This window comes from Mesoplodon bidens (assembly GCF_964165515.1).
Source record: "Mesoplodon bidens genome assembly, chromosome: 8".
Classification (NCBI taxonomy): Eukaryota; Metazoa; Chordata; class Mammalia; order Artiodactyla; family Ziphiidae; genus Mesoplodon; species Mesoplodon bidens.
The window spans coordinates 33,282,981-33,304,254 of NC_138165.1; the positions used below are offsets into that span (position 1 = coordinate 33,282,981).

General features: G+C 36.9%; 1 protein-coding gene across 1 annotated transcript in view; it reads left to right on the forward strand.

The window, feature by feature from the left end:
* Positions 1–21,274, forward strand: part of LOC308621477 (sodium channel protein type 3 subunit alpha-like) — a 111,367-nt gene that overhangs the window by 15,868 nt on the left and 74,225 nt on the right. The window contains 4 exon segments of the mRNA XM_081242072.1: positions 3,437–3,631; positions 14,481–14,794; positions 20,119–20,238; positions 20,240–20,250. Of these exon segments, the coding sequence (XP_081098198.1) occupies positions 14,531–14,794; positions 20,119–20,238; positions 20,240–20,250 (395 nt within the window). The 5' untranslated portion in view covers positions 3,437–3,631; positions 14,481–14,530.

Sequence of the window (21,274 nt, forward strand, 5' to 3'; positions counted from 1 at the left end):
GCTTCCTAGACAAATTTCCAGTTTTTCACTTCACAATATCTTGGTAATATGACCATGTGAAGTTATTTCCTTGATAAGAGTCTCAAGACTTAAAACCAAATGAGCAGCTGGTAGGATAGGGCTATTACAGACATTGAAGAGCCAACCAGCGATCCCATCCAGATGGAAGGCTGCCCTCCAGATGGAAGGCTGCCCTTTCCCCATGGGGAAACGCTGCCAGGGACCTGCTGGCAAAATCTGTGAGCTACTCAGTGAGCGGCTTTGGATTTGCTTCAGCCCTTGCACAAAGAGCTGAGTCCCAGAATTTTACAGCCTAATGTCTGCTAGAAATGGTTTTGATCTGGAAAATTCTGAAGCAGGTATATCACATCAGCATAAAGGAAGATAAAATGGATTGAAAGGAAAGAAAATGGCATAAGTGGCCAAAAATAGCTAAAGGAGAAACTAAAGAGGCAAAATAATGGTTAAAAACAATGGAGCTGGAGTAAGACAAAATTTAATAAACACTGGACTTTAAAGATATTAAATGATAAATCAATTGTTAGGATAAACTAACACAGAAGGAAATATAAATAAACTTATCTCTACAAAATACATTTGTTGGCGTTAGTATTAAAATTATTAATAGTAAAAATAGAAATGAGTTAACAAAAATAAAATTAAAGCAACTTTGTCCAAAGTTCCTCAGCTGGTGACACCTACCCTTTTCAGAGTAAAGCTTCTATTACACTCTTTGAACAAGCACTTCCTCATTTGTGGTATAAAGAACTTCCCCTTAATTTCCAAACTGCTAAAATTCTATTAAGGTAATTTCAAAGGTAGGCCATCCATTTTGGGGGGATCTCCAGGTCCAATACTTGTATTACATAACCTGAAAGTATAGTTTCTGAATCATCTTATCTCATCACCATCTAAATGGAATTCACTGAGCTTAATTAATTTTAGCCATCAGTAGAAGTCTTATTTGATTAAACCTTGTATGGGTCTTCTGTGAAATTAAATTTAAGACATCTGCTAAGCATGTTACCTAGTGTCCCTTATGATAACAAAACTTCCCTCAGTTTAGTTCTCAGAGAAAGTTTGTCTTTTTATACATAGCTTTTAAGAATTGTTTTTGGTTTTGTTTCCTAAAATAAAATCAAATACATGTGACCCAGTGTGCTTCCACTTTTTCTTACCTACTGGGAACAACAGCGCTAATGCCAGCCTTGATTGTATAAAGTGACCATCTCATCATATTCATAGTAATCTCTACTCTTTTCCTTCAGGGCAAACTTCTTAACTTGTAATCCATGTGCCATCTCCACCAAATTCATTTAAGGAGCTAGATTAAAATGTAGTTCCCTGGGCCTTGCCCTAGACCAACTTTTTCAGAATCTCCAGAGGTTGAACCCAGAAATCTGCGACTTTAACTAGTCCAAATGATCCTTATGCTCACTGAAGTTCAGAACTGATTTAAAGAGTCCTCATTCTCCTCTTAACTCATGTAGTCCAATTTTATCTTACGATTAATCTATAAGCCATGGTCTACTTTGAAAGATGAGTGAGATAGAGATCTTATTAGGACATAATACAACTTACAGTATGAGGCCTAAATTGGAGCATGAGGCCATATGCAGAAATCACTATTTCCCATGTGTACTTGAGACTGAAAAATTCTCTCGTATTTGGAGCCCAGGCCACGAGATATATTTTCTCTGATCCGTGAATCAGTGATTTTCATAAGGGCAGGTTAAAGAAAGAGAACTCAAGCTGGCATGCTTTCTCAAACTCCACTCTTCTGTTCCTCCTTAATTTCTTAGTTCCTCTTTGATATTCAGCCCTCCCTACCTCACCCCCCTCCTTGTCCTCAGAGAAAAGACTGCAAATACTTTGGAATATCTAAATTGATATTTTGGTTATTTAACGTCATGCTCATTATATGTCAGGCTGGAGATCAAGGTATTTAAAACCCAGTTATTTATGTGCTGTGAAGGAGAGAAGTAGCATTTATTAAGTTGTGGCTGTAAAGTAGAGGGAACTAACATTTATTTAAGGACTATAAATTTATTTAACAATTTAATGGTTCAAGCTCTGATGCATGGATCTGTCTGATGGGTATTATTAATGTAATAATAGCTATAATACTATTATTACTATTATTGCTACTTCTATTACTACTAAAACCTCCAGCTTTTATGGAAAACCTACTTTATACCAGCTATTGTACAAGTGACCTTACATGCATGTGTGTGTGTGCACATGTGTGTGTGTGAGATCATTTAATTCTAACAACAACCCTATTTCACTGTGTATTATAATCTCCATTAACAGATGGGAAACTAAAACTTGGATTGGTTAGGTAACACGTTCAATGTCAAACCGCTAGCAAGTGGTAGAGCCAGGTCTGTGTTGTTACCAAGTGAAAGGTAAGAGAGGAGAGGCAGAGGCCAGATCATAAAGGCACCAGCACACTTTGCTAAAGTGATGATAAGTCACTGAGAACCACTGACAGATTTTAATAAGGGTAAAATGTATGTTTTAGAAAGATCACTTTGATGACAGATTAAAGATTGGTAGCTTAAGAATGAGTTCTCATCTGAAAACAAAGATGGTAAAAGACTGTGTATTAAATTAAAAGGTGACATTTAATGTTTTTTTGTCATAGTAAATTGTAAAAGGAGATTTGTTAGTGAGGATTCAGACCAGTTTGACTTGTATGCTTTGTATAAGTGAACTGAAATATTTTTTAAAATATCGATCGCTGATTTAAAAATTACATATATTGTCCTTTTAAAAATCCTGGTTTAACTGGGCTTAGCCATTGCTAATGGTTATAGCTGGAAGGAATATGACATCAGATATTATGCCTAGGTTTAACATGCTGGTTTTTTCACCCCTGCTTATCTAAAATTTATTCTTAGAAGCCACTGAATAAAATTTACTGGTCTTATCTTAGTCAGCCAATCAAATGGGCTTTAGGTGGAGAGGAAAAGCAGCTGAAAAGGAACTGGAATAATAACCCTCAACATCCATGTGGACCACATGCTCCACTGGTCTACCTCTTCGACCTTTCTGGTATTCAAAGAAAAGAAACAAAGGGGAAGTAAAGAGGGGAGAGGAAGGAAGGAAGTAGGAGGTGAAGAACAGGAAGATGCTCTAGAGCTCCAGCCTGGCTTCAGAAGGGGTGATTGAATGAGGGCTGCCAACAACGGATAGTGAGCCCCATGCCCACCCTAGGATCCTGACAGTGGCTCCAAGCTCCATCCTTCCTTGAGCACACAAGGGCATGCTTCTCACACGGGTCAAACAACCTGTTTTGTGTCAATCCTGCTTCCTTGATCTAGGACTGTAAGTAAACAAAATACAAAAACCCAGACCTAGAACCAGAGCACTCACATCAATCCAAATGCCAAAGATGCTGGGCTCACTTCACCTGTGTTCTCTTTCTACACAGATCATGGAGCAAGAAAACTGATGTCAAGCCACATCAGAATTCATCAGGGATGAGATACCTGTCAAGGATTTGCGGTAGAGTGGCTTACTGGAATAAAAATGCAGAATCTCTTGTAAGACTAGTGTAAGAACAAATGAGATAATTCCCAGAAGTGGCCTGGAGCTTTTCCAGAAAAAGGTGCTGTGACTATCTAAGGTACCTAAACTGCTAATGGGTATAAATCTGTGTTTGTGGAAGGTAAACTAAAATATTTATTAGCTAACAGTGGTAGCAGTTTCAGGACAAAAAGAAGGTAGAAGACGGGCTTCCCTGGTGGCACAGTGGTTGAGAGTCCGCCTGCCGATGCAGGGGACACGGGTTCGTGCCCCGGTCTGGGAAGATCCACATGCCGCGGAGCGGCTGGGCCCGTGAGCCATGGCCACTGAGCCTGCGGGTCCGGAGCCTGTGCTCCGCAACGGGAGAGGCCACAACAGTGAGAGGCCTGTGTACCGCAAAAAAATAAAATAAAATAAAAAATAAGGTAGAAGAGTGCTTTCCTTCCTCTTTGCTAGTTTGTTCCTCCAAAGAGAAAAACACTTAGAGACATGGCAGGGATGACCTCCCGGAGTGGAATGATGATAAAGGCTATTGATGTAAGAAAGAGAAACTAACCCTGTTTTTTATTTATTTTTCTTTCAAAAGAGACATTCATCCTGTGTATTACCTAGGATTGTATTTACTTGGATTTTATTATATTTATGTGGTAATCGGTTTCATAGTTCACGTCTCTGTATAGGATAAAGGACAACAAAACATGTGGTCAGAAGTTGATTATAAGCTGGCTTCTGGACTGGCCAAGTTTTTGAACCTACTGAGGAGTGTTTATTTATTTGGTGTATCAGCTGCAATTAACTAAAACAGCTCTCTAAAATTATCTAAGTCAAGAAGGATGTTTATCGAACATAACAAGTGGTGCAGAGGTTGTTTGGGTCCGAGAGCTGAGTGACCCATCAAGAGCCCAGGGGTAGATCTCTCTCTGTGATCTGCCACCTGAAGTCTGTCAGCTTCGCCCTCACAATGGCATCCATTCCAGTTGTAAGTGCCTGCAGCAGTGCCATGTATCATACCCTGATGCTAAGGTCCAGGGGACAGAGAATTCTGTCTCCTCCTCGGTCTCTTTCTTTTGAGTGAAGAAATCTTTTACAAACACCCACTTGGCAGACTTCCCCTCATCTTTTGTTAGCCAGAATTGGACCAAATGCCTAATCCTTAACCAATGATTGGCAAGGGGCTTGGAGGAGGTGTCAAAGTGGAATGGTCACTGGGGAGATGAACACAAAATCTGCTTCAGTTTGCAAGCATACAGTAGAAAAACTCAGGAGCTGATGAAACCAATGATGCTGATATATCTATTACAACGTTGGCTTAACTGTTGTTATTAGTTAGCAGTTGTCTCTCTGAGCTTATAGCTGTCTGATAAAGTCACAGGGAACTTCATCTCCTAGAAGATAATTATTATTTCCAAGACAAAAATTGTTCTGAAGACAGAGATGACTTGTGCTTTCACACTCAGCTATTTTTTTCAGAGGCATGACATTAAGTCCAGGTAGAGAAAGGCAAAAATAGTTTTTTTATTAAACAGTTAGTAAATCAATAATTATATTTGTGTATGGACAGTCATGTGTTAAGCTAACAGGAAAGGAACAATGGTAGAGAAAGTCTAGATTTCATTTGTATTTGGCCATGGCATAGTTATATCCATGCTACAGTTACTTTCTCAGTAGGTTTGTCCAAACCAATAGTAATACTGAATTCCTTGACATCACACTAAGAACAAGAGGTACATTACACAGAAGAAGAAGCTAGCCTAAGCATTTAATTTACCTTTAAATAATTCCAAAATGCTTAACATACGTGTAAGCAGGTATCTATTAGATGGTGGTTTTATTAATTCATTCCTGCTTGTTTTGTATTCTACTTTAAAACAAAGGTGAGGACTATATTGCTATATTTCTTAGGCTGCACCACCCCGTTCCTAACATGGGGCTCTATACGTCATAACCTCCTAATAAGATAGCTGACTCATCCTAATTCCATTTCTGAAAACATGAACTAAAATTCTTCTCATTTTGCAGGCTTGGGGCCCAGCTTTTCCTAAACTACCTGGGTTCAAATCCTGACTCCTTATCACTTTTGTAACTTGGACAAGTTATCTAACCTACCTGCACCTAGGTTTTTTGATCTGTAAAATGGGAATAATAATAATAGTACTAATCTCATAAGATTAAAATGACAATTAAATGAGTTAGTGTGCATAAATTAAATGACAGAGTATCTGAGACATAGTAATCATTCAACAGAGGTTTTTCTATTAGTATTATTTAATCCTCAAAGCCACCTGGTTAGGTAGGCACACCAACAAAGTATTATTTCAAAACTCTTTAAAAACATGGAAAATAATATTTTATTCTGCCTTGGCGAGTGTCCAGTGTTTATTATTATAACGTGCTGAATGCTGTGTGTATGCCTTTGATAAAATATGCTCTTGGTCACACATGCTACCTGAGGATATATAGCAAATACTAGACAATCATTACCCCTAAACGAAAATTCCTTTGGAAAAAATTAATAACTTTCTTTAGTAGGACAGTAGTTAATTGGTCTACTTTGTCTTCTAGATTATACCCTTCCTATAATAGTCTCTTGTTGATACCAAGAAAACACAGACAGCATCCTTTCCTTAGTAATGGACCCAGTCTTTCCCTGACAACTCCCTCCCTTGTCATCAAGAACATGAAAATACATTTAGATGTTTTTTTTTCCCCCTGATCTCTCAAGTTGCATGACACAGAGCAACTTTCTATCCTTGAAGATTGCAAACTTACAGCCTCTGACATAATTTTCTTTCCATGGGAACAGACCAGAACTAATTGATTTTGTCTGTAACATAATTATAAAAATCCCTACAGAGAGAGAAACTATTGATACTAACAGGCTATAGACCAATACAATTCAACAAACTGTCTTCTGTTCTGGAAAATCAGGCAAGACGAGAATTCACGGGCTAAATGACTAATGGAAAAAATACTTTGTTTTTGCCACAATAATGCCACAGCATATCCCAAATATTTACTGTGCCACTTTTCTTAGATTCTGATTCATTAACAATTATTAGTTTTGTATTCATTTTATTTGTTGGTTTCATATAGTTTCAGCAGCTTATGTTAGTATGATTATCATAGCATACAGATATGTGAGCCTGGAAAACTGAACTGAGGTATACGAATCAATTTTTCTGTAGTTATTTATATACAGCTTAGATCTTTAATATCAAATCACACAATAGTAAGATTCAAGATAAAAAATGTCAACAACAGTAGGAAAAATCCATCAAGAACAGACTGTGTGGAAAATGTTTTGCCTCAGAGCAACAATTTGTGTTTGTCAATAGACACTTCAGTGAAGATTACTTTGCTTCTCTGCGCCTGTTCCCCATTTATTTTAAAGGCAAGAAGTTCGACTAATTGTCATATCCAATGCATGCCTTTTAATTAGCATCTTGGAAATTCCTCTTTTGGTATCCATATAACTCTTCTAATTTCATTGTCTAATATCCTCTGTGTTCCCTCTCCTTAAAATTGGTAGTCACAGGAGTCCTGCTCTTCATCTTCCAATTTTTTCCTAAATAACGTACTGCATATTCTTCAGTTTCAACTGGTGACTGCTTAGTCAACATTTTCCCAGCCCAGGCAGCTTTCTTGAGTCTCAGACCCATATTTTAATTACACATCCAGTTGTCTCACAGGCATCTGAAACTAAATAAAACTCAAGCAGGATTTATTATTGTGCCCTATAAACCTTCTCCATGTCTCGGTTGGGTTATATCTGTGGCTTAAACCAGAAATCTGGAAATGAACTTAATCCCATAACTCTTCTTCACTCTATCAAATCATCACAAAATCTTATTGGTCTTCTCTTCCTAATTGTGCCTTGAGTACAGTCCTCGGGCCATGGTTTGTTTTCTCTCTAACTTATTGACTGCCTACTATTTTCCAGGCACCTGCTCACCTTTAGATGCATTTTCTCATTTAAAGGTAACATTAACTCTATGAAGTATGTGCTATCATTGCTATCATTATCTTCACTATGTAGATTGGGAACCAGAAGATTATGAAGGATAAAAAAAATTATCCAAGGTCACACTGCTAGAATGTAGCAGAGCCAGGACTTGAATGCGGTCTTAATTGCCAAGTCCGTGCCCTTAAATAATAAAGCTATAGTCAAATTCTCTTGCCCTCTGCTTTAGACCACTGGTGTCCATCTGCTTCCTTTTAGGGAAGCTGTTCTCAAAGGGTGGTTTGCAGACAATGCAGTGTTCCTGAGTCCCTTTCAGAGGGGCTCTGAGGTAGAAACTATTTTCTTAACAATACCAAGGTGTCATTTGCCTTTTCTTCGCTGTTCTGACATTTGCATTGACAGTGCTAAAGTCATGGGGTAAAACTGCTAAGGCCTGAGTAGGAATCAAGGCACTGGCGTCATATTGAAGGAGGAGTCCTTGTTTTCTTCACCACCAAACACTTTCAGTAAGAAAAAAAAATGCCAGTTCACATAAGAACATCTTTGATGAAGCAGTAAATATTATTAACATTATTAAATCTTGACCCTAAAGAACATGTATTTTTAATATTCGGTATGATGATAGGGAAAGAATACATAAAGCATTTCTTCTGCATACTGAGCACCATGGTTGTCTCAAGGAAAAGCACTTGTGTGATTGTGTCAGGAGCTGAATACGCCGCTTTTTTTTTCATAGAACCCCATTTTCACTTGAAAGAAAGAACTGACAAACTATGGTTATTCAGACTTGGGTATTTGGCAGATATTTTCTCAAAAATGAACAAAGGAAAATCTTGTCATTTCCGGGAAAGCAAATGACAGCATTTGTTGCCAATGTTAAAATTGGTGCTTTCAAGTGGAAATTGGAATTTTGGAAACCTTTTATCTGACACTGGGAGCTTGACAGTCTTCCAATACATTATGACTTTTCTCAAGAGATCAATGGTGATATTAACAAATGTGATTTTTGAATGTTATATAATAAAATTTGTCAAAATTTGGAAAATCTGCATAATAATGTGCTGATATTTTCCAAATGATCCATGCATGATGGTACAAAATCCATCCAAAGGGCAAGATCAATCAAAAGTTCACTGATATGGTTTCTGATTCCACACTGAAACTAATTTAAGAAAGTACCATTTGTAGAGTTTTGGTGTTTATCAAAGAATAATATTCCCAATTGTCTGATAAAGAAATTAAAATATTCCCTATTTTCCAGTTACATATATGTGAGAGGATTTTCTTCTTTCTTTAAAAAAATTTTTATTTTATTTTAAAATTTTATTTATTTTTGGCTGTGTTGGGTCTTCGTTGCTGCCCACAGGCTTTCTCTAGTTGCAGCAAGCGGGGGCTACTTTTTGATGCAGTGCACGGGCTTCTCTCATTGTGGTGGTTCCCTTGTTGCAGAGCACAGGACCTAGAGTGTGAGGGCTTCTGTAGTTGCGGTGCACGGGCTCAGTAGTTGTGGCTCACAGGCTCTAGAGCACAGGCTCAGTAGTTGTGGCACATGGGCTTAGTTGCTCCACAGCATGTGGGATCTATCTGGCCTAGGGATCAAACTTGTGTCCCCTGCATTGGCAGGTGGATTCTTTGTGTGTGTGTGTGTGTGTGTGTGTGTGTGTGTGTGTTTCTTGAGAAGTTTTATTTCTCATAGAAACAAGCAGTGGGAGTCGATACTCCAGGTAATTTCTAAAATGCCATGAACTTAATTTTATACTCTGCAATTTTTTGCTTTGTATATATGAGCTCTTAAGAATAACTGCATTGGGCTTCCCTGGTGGTGCAATGGTTAAGGATCCGCCTGCCAATGCAGAGGACATGGGTCCGAGCTGTGGTCCGGGAAGATCCTACATGCTGTGGAGCAACTAAACCTGTGCACCACAACTACTGAGCCTGCGCTCAATGAAATACACCCTCAAGAGCCCTCAAGCCACAACTATGGAAGCCCTCAAGCCACAACTATGGAAGCCCGTGTGCCACAACTACCGAAGCCTGTGCGCCTAGAGTCTGTGCTCCACAACAAGAGAAGCCACCGCAATGAGAAGCCCTCACACCATAACGAAGAGTAGTCCCCCCTCGCTGCAACTAGAGAAAGCCCATGCACAGCAACGGAAGACCCAATGCAGCCAATAAATAAATAAATTAAAAAAAATCTATTTTTAAAAAAGAATAAAAATTTAAAAAAAATAACTGCATTTAGCTGAATACAACATAAAGGTAATGGTTTAAAATATCAAATTCTTAATTTCAAGATTGTTCTTGATTTTGAATTCCCATTTTCTAGCAAGAAATATTTAAATAGTTCTCAATCTAAGATTTAAAGAACATAGAAATGTATCAACTGCAATTATCTGAAACAGAGCTGAACAGTAGAAGAAAAACAAGAACAAAATTACAAAATAACAAAAACCAAACCACTGGAAGCCCAGGTTTGGCAGGCGGATTCTTAACCACTGTGCCACCAGGGAAGTCCCGGGAGGATTTTCTTCTTGTACTTCAATCAAAACAACAAATCTCAACAGATGGAACCCTGCAGAGGATGTGAGAATCTAGGTGTATTTCATTAAGCCAGACAGGAAAGAGATTTGCCCAAATGTAAAACAAGTTCATTCTTCTACTCAATTCTTTTCCTTTGGGATAATAAGTTATTTCCATTAAAAATCTGTTTTATATGTAAACATACAAGGGCTTGTTAAGTTAATTAAAGCATGTTTTTAAATTTTCTATTTTAATTCTTAATACAGTAAATATGGATAGATAAGCCTCCCCTTAAACAAAAGCTCTTTGAGGTCTTCTATAATTTTAGGATTATTAAGGGATCCTGAAATCAAAATGTGTGAAAACCATTGCTCTCGGATCACTCCCTATCTGCCTGCCTTTCATACCGCCACCATCTTTCCAACCTTCCACATGATCATGCCACTCCCCACCCACAGCTTACCTTAGTGTGCTGAATGAGGCCTTTGGTGATCTATATCCTGCCTAAATTTCCATTCCTTTCTCTTTCCACTCCATTTTGGGCAGGTTGGTCTCTACCCATAATGAACTGCTTATAGTTCCCTCCCAAACAATCCATGCTCTCTGTTACTTCTGGGTCCATATACATGCTGCCTCCCTGCTTACCAAGCAGATCTCTACTGATATGTCTTCCTACCAACCCTCCCCCAACTACCACCACCACAAATAGTTGGTCAAATCCCAACCAGTCTACAAAACTTACCCCAATATCACTTCTTCACAAAAACTTGCCTGAACCATACCTCTCTGGGCAGAATAAATTGCTCCCTTTTATGGACCTCAGACAATAAGCAGTTATATATAATTGTATTATAATTATTAGTATAGAAATCCATCTCTCTCAATGGACTGTCAGTTCCTTAAGGGCAGGGACTATGGGTACCTAGTCCAAGCACAGTGTTGATACATAGTAGTCCCTCAATTACTATTTCCTAAATAAATGATCCTAAGGTTCCTTCCAGGCTTGACATTCTGTCGTCCACCCCTACAATAGGATATTTTGAACCACAGTCTTTCTTGGTTAACAGAAGGATGTATTTGTTTTACTCACACACATTAACACACAAAAACACTTTAGTTTTTAATCAAAGAGATCATCTCCTCAGTCTTTTACCTTTTTTGTCCTTGCAAGGACAGTTCTGGAGAAAATTTGGTATGTTAAATTTGATGTGTTTTAATAAATTATAATGCACATATATTCATTAATAATATATATTCTACACCAAGGCATCAGTAGGAATTAATTTTGTAAAGTCTGGCCCTAATAGGAATATAAAATTATGTAAGAGCTCTATATAATAAGCTCACAAAGAACAAGAAAGAAGAGAAAAAAGTTAAAATAGAACTGCCAAAGAACTATGAGAGGTTTCTAAACAGCAAGGCTGTAGATGAAGCCCCAAGAAACTCTGTTCACTATAATCTTTAATGTCTCAGCATATCCAAATATTGAACAAACCCTAGTTCCCCTTGCAGACAAAAATCTGAGAGTCTAGAACTGGCCTGTCCTCTCATGATTTAGAGACAGCAGCATGGGAATTTCAAAGAGACTTCTTTACTTCCTTTTGACCAAGACTCAAATTTTTTATTCTAGCCCTTGATAAGTGAACAAGAAGGTAAAGGATTATTTATTTTTAAATAAATTTTCATGATTTGTGATGGTTCCTTGTTCCATGTCATCCCACAGAAATCAAAGTCATCTGTAAAGATTACTGAAAGATTTCTACATGTTTTTTTTTGGGGGGGGGTGTTGTGGGGTTTTTTTTGCAGTATGCGGGCCTCTCTCACTGTTGTGGCCTCTCCCGTTGCGGAGCACAGGCTCCGGACATGCAGGCTCAGCGGTCATGGCTCACGGGCCTAGCCGCTCCACAGCATGTGGGATCTTCCCGGACCGGGGCACGAACCCATGTACCCTGCATCGGCAGGCGGACTCTCAACCACTGCACCACCAGGGTAGCCCTACATGTCTAAACTAATTTCATTTTAAAACTTAGGAACCAGGAGACTCCAATTAAAAATGTATACTTATTTCTTTATGGCAAAGTGTTGCCTCATACATGATAAGGTACTTCGATGACACTGAGGTTGAGGAAGGTTAAATGACAAACAGTAACAGACTCAATACTAATCTAGATCTCTGATACCAACTGCTGCATGGTTTTCATTCCATTGTCAGTAAAGAAACCAAAATCAGTGCAAGTAAATGCTCAAATACGAAAGTAACCTTTCTTCTCCCTTAAGAAAGCAACCACGTTCCACAGAAATTTTTTAAGATATTTTTCTCATGCTGTGTCATTTTCATTTAGCACTGGGGAAGAAACTTATCCATTTAATTCATGACAGGTGATGAGACACAGGTGGATTACACATCCCTGGGTATTTAAGGTTTGCAGTTAAGCGCAAACTCTTTCCACACCGAAAAGTATAAAAGCTGTGATTATTCCACAGCAGCCTAGAGTTTGGAGTGACTATGTCACCACTGAAATGACATAAAATGGCTGAAACCATTAATTCTACTTTGTGCTGTCTACCATGAATTTAGAAGGCACAAAATAGATGGTTGATTGATTTTTAAGTAAAACAGAATAACTGTTCCCAAACCTTCTGATTTATATACCAGTTGATGGAGCATAAAAAAAAGCCTTGTCCCACCACAAATCAGAAGTTCATTTTCAGAACTAGTACCAAAAATGGCACAATTTTTTGACAAGTCTGATAATTTATAACTTATCTAGAATATACCTTCATAATAGCAGGAAATATAATAATAATGCCATATTATGAGTATGAATTCTATGAAAAGACACAGGTATTAAAATATGTTGTTACTGGAACAGACCAGGGAACCAGTAACTCAGATATACACTCAAAAAACATACAATAACCTATATCATTTTTCTTATGTTACTATAAGATCTAGAGTTTCTGCTTCTCTGGAAGGTCAGTATATCCATGCAATCAACTGCTAAGAATTAGAAGGCCATTTAGGGATAAACTACCATGGAGACTAGAATAAGGGCAGAGACCGGTGGGTGGTTGCAGATAGGGAAAATGTCACAGATGAATTGGATGATTATTTTGATGCCAAGGTTGTAGATCATTCTACAAGATGACTGGTGTACTCATTGTATTTTTGCTATTTTTTCTATTTTGAATCTTGATTTTATAATGAGATTCTTGGCACAGTGCAAAATAATATAACTGTTAACTTATGTTTCAAAATTTATGTAGCTGATTTCCTGTATTTTTGACAGCTCTGTCACATTTCCAGCAGATAGAATTTTTTCCCTTCCCTGGGAAATTGAACATGTCCACTCCACATGTCTGCCTTATCTCCATTCCTCTCCCAGCCAGGTGGTAGGCATGAATGAATGTGCCCCCTGTACTCTGCAATTCCCAGCCCATTCCTGAACCTCCACAGTCAGCTGTAGTTCCAGCAAGTTAAAACCTTATTTAAAGAAGAGTGGCTTGAATTGTGAGGATGCTTGAAACCACAACAGAGGAAATGGCTGGAGGAACTGAAGATAATTAGATTATGATAGTTGACACTAGTACAGTGCTTGCTAATTCCAGAAAATAGTCTGAACATTTAATGTAAATTAATTCATTTATTCCTTACAATAACCGGGGAGGTCAGTTTTCATGTTATCCGCATTTTATAGATGAAGACTGAAGCACCGAGAGGCTGCATTTTTAAAGTCATGCAGCTCATCAGTGGCAGAGCCAGGGTTTAGAACAGAAGTCGTCTAGCTCCATAGTCCATGCTTTTACTGTACTACACCAAATGGAAGATTCAGGAAGAAGATGAAAATTGTCTTGGAATACTTAAAGAGCAGCAGACTGGGAAAGGAAGTAAATATATTCTGCATTGCTTCAGAAGATACTTCAGAAGGATCCAAGGTGAAAAGCTAAACAGAAACAGTTTTCACTTCTCTGTCCCTGCTGACAGTCAGACCTTGTCTGGAGAACCAGTGGTCAATGATGCCGATAATCAGAACAGTGGCTAGGTTAGCCAAAACTTCTTTTCCTATCCTGAGATTTTATGAGTCAGAGATACACCACTGCATTGTCACCAGGATTTCTTTCTTTGGAAAGTTAGTAAGGTGTGATAAAAGGAGGAGGGAGAGAAATAATGGGTCCTTGAGTAATCTTATTGACAAGCATTCTTGGCATTTCTCTTTACCAAACATAACTATACTTTGGTGCAAAGGTATCAGAACAGACTTTTGAAGGACATATAAAGTTGGCATATTGAAAATTAGATTGAATGATGCTTCTAAGTTAAAATGTGTAGTGCAGCATGAAAAGCACTACTTAAAGTTTATACTTAAAAAAATTACTAGAAGAAACATTAAATGACATCTTGGTTGATTTTCTTAATCCCTCTCGTTCATTTGGTTTCCTATCTCTCATACATTTTTTTAAATTGTAGGCTATTCTTATGCAAGAAGCTAAACGTAATTAAATGTGCAGGATGAAAAGATGGCACAGGCACTTCTGGTACCCCCAGGACCTGAAAGCTTCCGCCTTTTTACTAGAGAATCTCTTGCTGCTATCGAAAAACGTGCTGCAGAAGAGAAAGCCAAGAAACCCAAGAGAGAACAAAACAATGATGACGAGAACAAACCAAAGCCAAACAGTGACTTGGAAGCTGGAAAGAACCTTCCATTTATTTACGGAGACATCCCTCCAGGGATGGTGTCAGAGCCACTGGAGGACCTGGACCCATACTATATCAATAAGAAAGTGAGTGTTGATTTTATCCTTCCAATAAGTCTTTAATTTAACTCAACTTTAATATACTTTGCTGGGGCTCATATATACACCACACCATAATTTTTCTACTGTTAAAGGTTTTATACTTTTTATTTCCACTTATTTTTAAGCACAATATAATAAGCAAAAACATTTATAAGAAATGAAGTCAAGATCTGGCCACAGTGAAGAGATATAAAGAGATGAACAATTTGTACAATTTCATAGTAATTGATACTGTCAAAATTAAAACTGACATCAACAAAGCAAAATATCTGTTATTGCCAACATATTTAAGCACACAGTAGACTACAGAATAGTAACTATGTGAAAGAAGACTTATGGGGTACATATACCTATTTTTTAGTTCTTATTTGGCTTGAGGTTTCTTCACAATAGATTTGTGTTCTAGAGGGCAATAAATAATCTTTTACTTAGCATCCTCCTATAGGAAGATATACATTGAGAAGCATGTTCACCCAAGGATACATGTTTTTGGTCCACTAACCTGGAATATGATTGGGAGCTTCTCTTAACCTTAATTTGTCACAGGCTAGATTCTATAACACTTACATATTGTTAAAAAATCACTCCAAGAAAAAAATGTCAAGAACAGAAGGCAAAAAAACCCCTCAAAAAACCTCAAGTTTTTCCATCTATATATGATTTAAATCAACAGCTATGACTGTGCCTTCCTAATACTATAATAATCACATAATTCTGTCAGAATTAGCTAGTTTTTGATGTTAAACCAGCTGTACAGTATTTTATAGGAAACATAAAAATGGATGATAGATTCTATGCTTTCTAATTGGGTATTTTGACATCTTATAACCACAATTTATATTTCACGTTCACAAGCATAAAAACAGGCCCATGTAGAAACTAAAGATAAATTAATATCACCATGTGTCACTCGCTTACAGATTAAAGGAGATATTGAGCACTTTTATTAGCCAAAGCCAGCCCTTTTAAAAGGAATGGCAAAAGAAATTTCATTCTTTAAGCAGCATATAATTTAGAAGATCAATGATGGTTAAAGGAACTGACAATTAACCATTCAGACATGGAACTAGCCCTATTGCTCTAAAGGAGGGCTTCTCAAACTTACATGTACATACACATCACCAGAGGATCTTGTTAAAATACAGATTCTGATTCCATCGATCTGGGGTGGGGTCACGGATCCTGCGTTTCTAACAAGCCCTCGAGTGAGACTCATGCTGCTAGTACATGGGCCACGTTTCGAGTAGCGAGCTTTAAAATGCTTTATTTAAAGTTACAGAACAAAGTTAAATAAACAGGTCCTTTCTTCTTCCTTTTAAACTAGCTTCATGAAAGGTGGCAGGTAATATACATTCATATAGTTCTAAAAATAATTTATTCCAGCACTTTACTATAGAATTGATAAAGGAAAATTTGAAATTTAGTTACTGTATTATTACACATGATGATGCTAGTGAGGCATTCCCCAAGAAACTAGAAGAAAATTCTCCTCTGAAAATTACTGATTCAAACTATATATTTGCAAAGATACCTTCAAGAGACAGGGGCATGACTGATACTCTGACATGATTAAAAGTATTTGCTACTTAAAGAAAGGAAGTGTCCTTTAGAAAGGGAATTGGTAAAATTAAGGGGGAAAAAGGAGAATAATAGAGACAAACATTAGCATTTTCCCAGGGAGACAGATCTTTACTTAGTAGTAGCCCTGAAAGCATATTCCTCCCAGAACGTCACTCCACTGTAAAGGGGCTACACTGTACTACCTAATCAAGATGTCATCAAACATATGTATTATTTAACTAAGTCAGCTTATTTGGACTCCACCCTCAGCAAAGAATATCTTCCCATAGATCTGCTTAAAGAAAAGAATGTGCTGGTTGTGCTATGGCAATTATTTCAGCCCATGTGACAGTGATATATCTGGTTGTATATAAGTAGATTGGCATTCTGATTTTATATCAGGCTTTAAAGCTTGGTTAATGTGAGTCTGCTGCTCAGAAACAGAATTGTTCTCTGTGTGCTAACAAAGTCAGTTTTTATTGCCTTCCTGTCTGACAGCAAGACTTGAACGCTGATTTATTCATAATGGCCATGACCCATCTTGAGAGACATCTAGACTGTTTACTGTTGTCTGCACAGCTTTCCTTTATGAAGTGTCCATAAAGATAAAGATTGAGGTGCTATTGAAGAAAAAGGTAGTTTGTGGTTCTTAGGATAGAAGAAGCTAATGTAGGAAGCTAATGGATAAGTTCTGGAATTTAAAATACAGTATAGAGCTTGTTAATTATATGAAATAATGCAGGTGAAAGGCATTTTAAAATTGTAAAGCATTATGTAACTTTGCTTCCATCAAGTAATGATACAGTTTACATACCTAATTTAATCATATGAGCAACATCACAGTGTATTTTAATGGCATTCAAATTGAACAGATAAAACTTAAGAATATTGACAGTAATAATAATAGCTAACATTTGTTATGCTCATACTTTGTCAGGTACTGTTTCAGTGCTTTAACTGGTATAACTTATTTAATATTCAACGAACCATTGAGGCAGGTACTATGTTAACCTCATTTTATAGATGGGAAGGTGAAGCCCAGAGAGGTTAAGTAACTTGCCCAAAGTCACATTCCATAAGTGGTGGACTAGGATTCGAACCCAGGCAGTCAGGCTCCAGAGCCAGAGCTCTTAACCACTAAGCAAAACTACATATGGTGTTTATTAATATAAGAAATTTTTTTTTAAATTGGTTTTATAATTTTGAATTCTCTGATGTATGCGGTTCTACTCAGAGAACTTATTCTTGCCTCAAGTAGTAAAAATTTTAGTGAACCTGTAAAATGTGCATTTACCTGGAAAAAAGAAGCAAGCCGCATTCCAGAGTAGACAATAACCAGTTTAACATACTTCCGGATATAACATTCATCACCTTAGTAGCAATAAGTAGTACTATTTTTTTAAGTCACATCAATACTTATTTCTTAGAGGACTGATTTTGGAATTGACACTATTTATCTCTCTTCTATTTACGTGTCATTCTGTCAAATAATTTTCAGCTTAGATATATCTCTCAATAACATAAGAGCCCCAAATTTCAAATGCCTTTCTTGAATTTTTTTCACCATACAGGACATTAACGTTTTATTCTTAATTTCTCAGAACTCAGAGTTTTCTTTGTGTTAGGGGCTGTTCTCCAGAAATAAACTAGTATTGTGTTCTTAAGGTCTGCTTTTTCCAGAATCAGTAAATTCACCGAAGATGCCCTTGGCATGTCATTTTTAATCCCATTAGTACTACAAAGGCCAATCTTGTGGGAAGAGAAGAGGATTCCATGTTTTAAGGGACAGTTCATTCCTGTCCACTCTATTTTTGGAGATTTTTTCAAAATAAAATCCTCTCAATGTTACAAGTGGTTTTTTCAGGGATATTGTTTCAAAAAAGCATGAGTAAATGCACCTTAAACTATGGTAAACTTTACATGTTACTGCTATCATTGAATGTTTAAATGGATCTAGATTGTTTGGCTATAATATTACATGATTTAATCCTGTGAATTCAAAAAATCCTTTAATGCATTTGTGCTTCAAGGGCACTCTTCCCAATGTCCACTGTCCCTTGTGGATAATCTCAGTGCTAGTAAAGAACAGTTTATTTGCCCTTGTCATAGAATTGTTCAAATTTATAGAGTACAGTTCACAGAAAATGGTTGGTGAGGTCCATGGTCTTGAATACAAAAGGCCAATGTGCAGAGAACTTGTTTTCTCTACCCTTTATACTTACAATATAAATATTATACTCACAATATATCTATTCAAACAGAGCATGTTGTCAGTGAACATGAATGTATGGGATATAGCCCTTACTTAAAGGATAAAAACATATTATTAAGTAACTGGTTATATAGAATAGATGTCTTAAAGGTAAATGGCATCTTAAAGATAAACCCACATTTAATTAAAACAAGTGTTTATCTGCAAACCAGGCTATTAAATACTGTGGAAAAAATGGAGAAAAAGTAGCAAACAGGCTCTTTATGCTCAATGATTTATAACAACTTCTAAGCTAGTCCTTAGTGGAATGAACTCTACATGTAAATTGCTACTTGACTGTAATTACAAGCAACATGCCAATGTGCGTATATTAATGTATTAAGACTTACTGGAAAAGGGAAACAATTAGGGAGTGATCAGAAGGCAGTGTGATTTATCTGGAAAGACATGGTGGAGGAGATGATCTTGATAGCTGAGGACATTCCCAGAGAGTAGGAATTTTCAATCCTTGGCTGCATATTAGAGTCACGTGAGGCAATTTTTTGACTACCATTGTTTATGCCTAGCCTCCAGAAATTGATTCAATTGTTCTCACGTGGATCCCATATATCGGCGATTTTAAAATCACCCCAGGAAATTCTAACATGTGGACAGGACTAAGAACCTCTGATATAATAGTGGGTCTTTGTAGGTGGGACCTTATTGTCAGGTCTGTTACGGACCTGAAACAGGAGGAAGTTTGCATTACATGACCTTTCAAGTGCCTCCCTCCTCTAGGATTCTTTGACACTCATTTTCAGAATCAGAGGGAGAAGTTGACAGTGAGTGGAACTGGCAAGTGAATTGAATTGGCTGGAACAGAGATGCTTTGGTGGGAAAAAAATAAAAGATGATCCTAGAGAGACCTACTAGGTAATCACTGGGTAGTACAGCTTAAATGGTAAATTGAAGATTATAGGTTTCAGGGAATGCCCTTTGAAATGATGTAATTCAGCCTAACTCTTAATGCAGCTGTTCCTTCTCAGTATTACCAGCAGATCTATAGAATGAGCAAAGCCAGGTTATTCAGCCTGTTTGAACATTTTAAAGTAGGACAACTACCAGAGGGAAAATAGCCTTCATAAACTTTGGAGTTAAAAGACTTGATGCAACTAAAATATTTATAAAAGATTATTTTAATAGCAGTATGTACAGAATAATCTCAAAAGTTACCAAAGCTGGAGACAGATGGTAAGCCTTAGATAGACTTAGAGTCCATAGAGTTACCATACATCTTGGTAAAAATTTTGTGTAGGATCAGCACTTTGTATCAGGAAGTTGATACCTGAGACACAGATTAGATAATAGTATATCATACCTTTATTTGTAGCTATATGTTAATTTAAGGGAGAAACACCTAACATGTTTATAGTTATGATATACAAACTGGCTTAAACAAGTTCAAACAAATCAGGTAAAAAGTTTTTTTATGTGTATAAGCTCTTCAAATAAGCCACATGTCTAATCTAGTGATTTTTTCTCATATTTTCTTTTTCAGACTTTTATAGTATTGAATAAAGGGAAGGCAATTTTCCGATTCAGTGCCACCTCTGCCTTGTATATTTTAACTCCGCTAAACCCTGTTAGGAAAATTGCTATTAAGATTTTGGTACATTCATATCCTTTTCATGTGAATTGTCTAAATGCTGTTTCTAGTAGTTGATTTTACAAAAAAATGTTATTCTTTTTAAAAATATATATATATAATTTCTTTGAGATTAATGGTAACATTGTTGTTTAATCTGTTTTACTCATTGATTTTCTGCTGTTTATAACAAGATTATTGTAGAATGACTATTATGATTCTAGAAGTAAAAACGCTACCATGATAGTGAATGTGTAAATGAAACACTTTGTGTAGTAGTAATAACAGCAAATCTACTTCAAACTTTTTATTAACCTCAATTAGACCATATATAACCACCACTAAAGAAACATAGTCTATGGTGCTTAGTATTATTAACTATATTACCAAATGTTCAAACTTCTGTGCCTTAATTCGTTCTGTATTTTCATCACCTGGGCCTGTCCTCTCTCCCTCCCTCCCTCCCTCCTTCCTTCCTTCCTTTCTGCCCTCTTTCCTTCCTTTCTTCCCTCTTTCCTTCCTTTAGTAAATATTTTTTAAACTACTATGTGCCTATGTATCTGATTGATAATATATATTTAAAACTCATTGAACTTAAAACTACTTACAGTGATAGTCAAAATGTATATGTAAAATGACATAATACGGATGGATTTCAAGAAAATTCTCAAGACATGAAAATAAAATAGAAACGTGATCTTCAGACGCAGTGTTCAAGAATCAGCATCTTATACAGGTTCAAAACAGGCTAACATAAAAACTAAAAGAGAGACAAAAGAGACAGGGTTAACCTAGAGACAGGGGAAATAGGACTGATAACCTTTTGAAGTGCATTTGAATTCTCCCATTCCATGGTTTGATATTGTAAAGTATTTATGTTTTAAAATAAAAGATTTACCTCAAAATATGTAATCATAAACTTCCTTAGAGTGAAGTCTGGATTGAGATCCTAAGGGAAATTACTATATCTAATTCTTAGGAAGGTTTAAAAACAGTGTTTGTTTAGGTATGGTGTGGACTAGATACAGGAAGATAGCTAGATGGTCAAAGTTCCCACACTCTCAAGTGA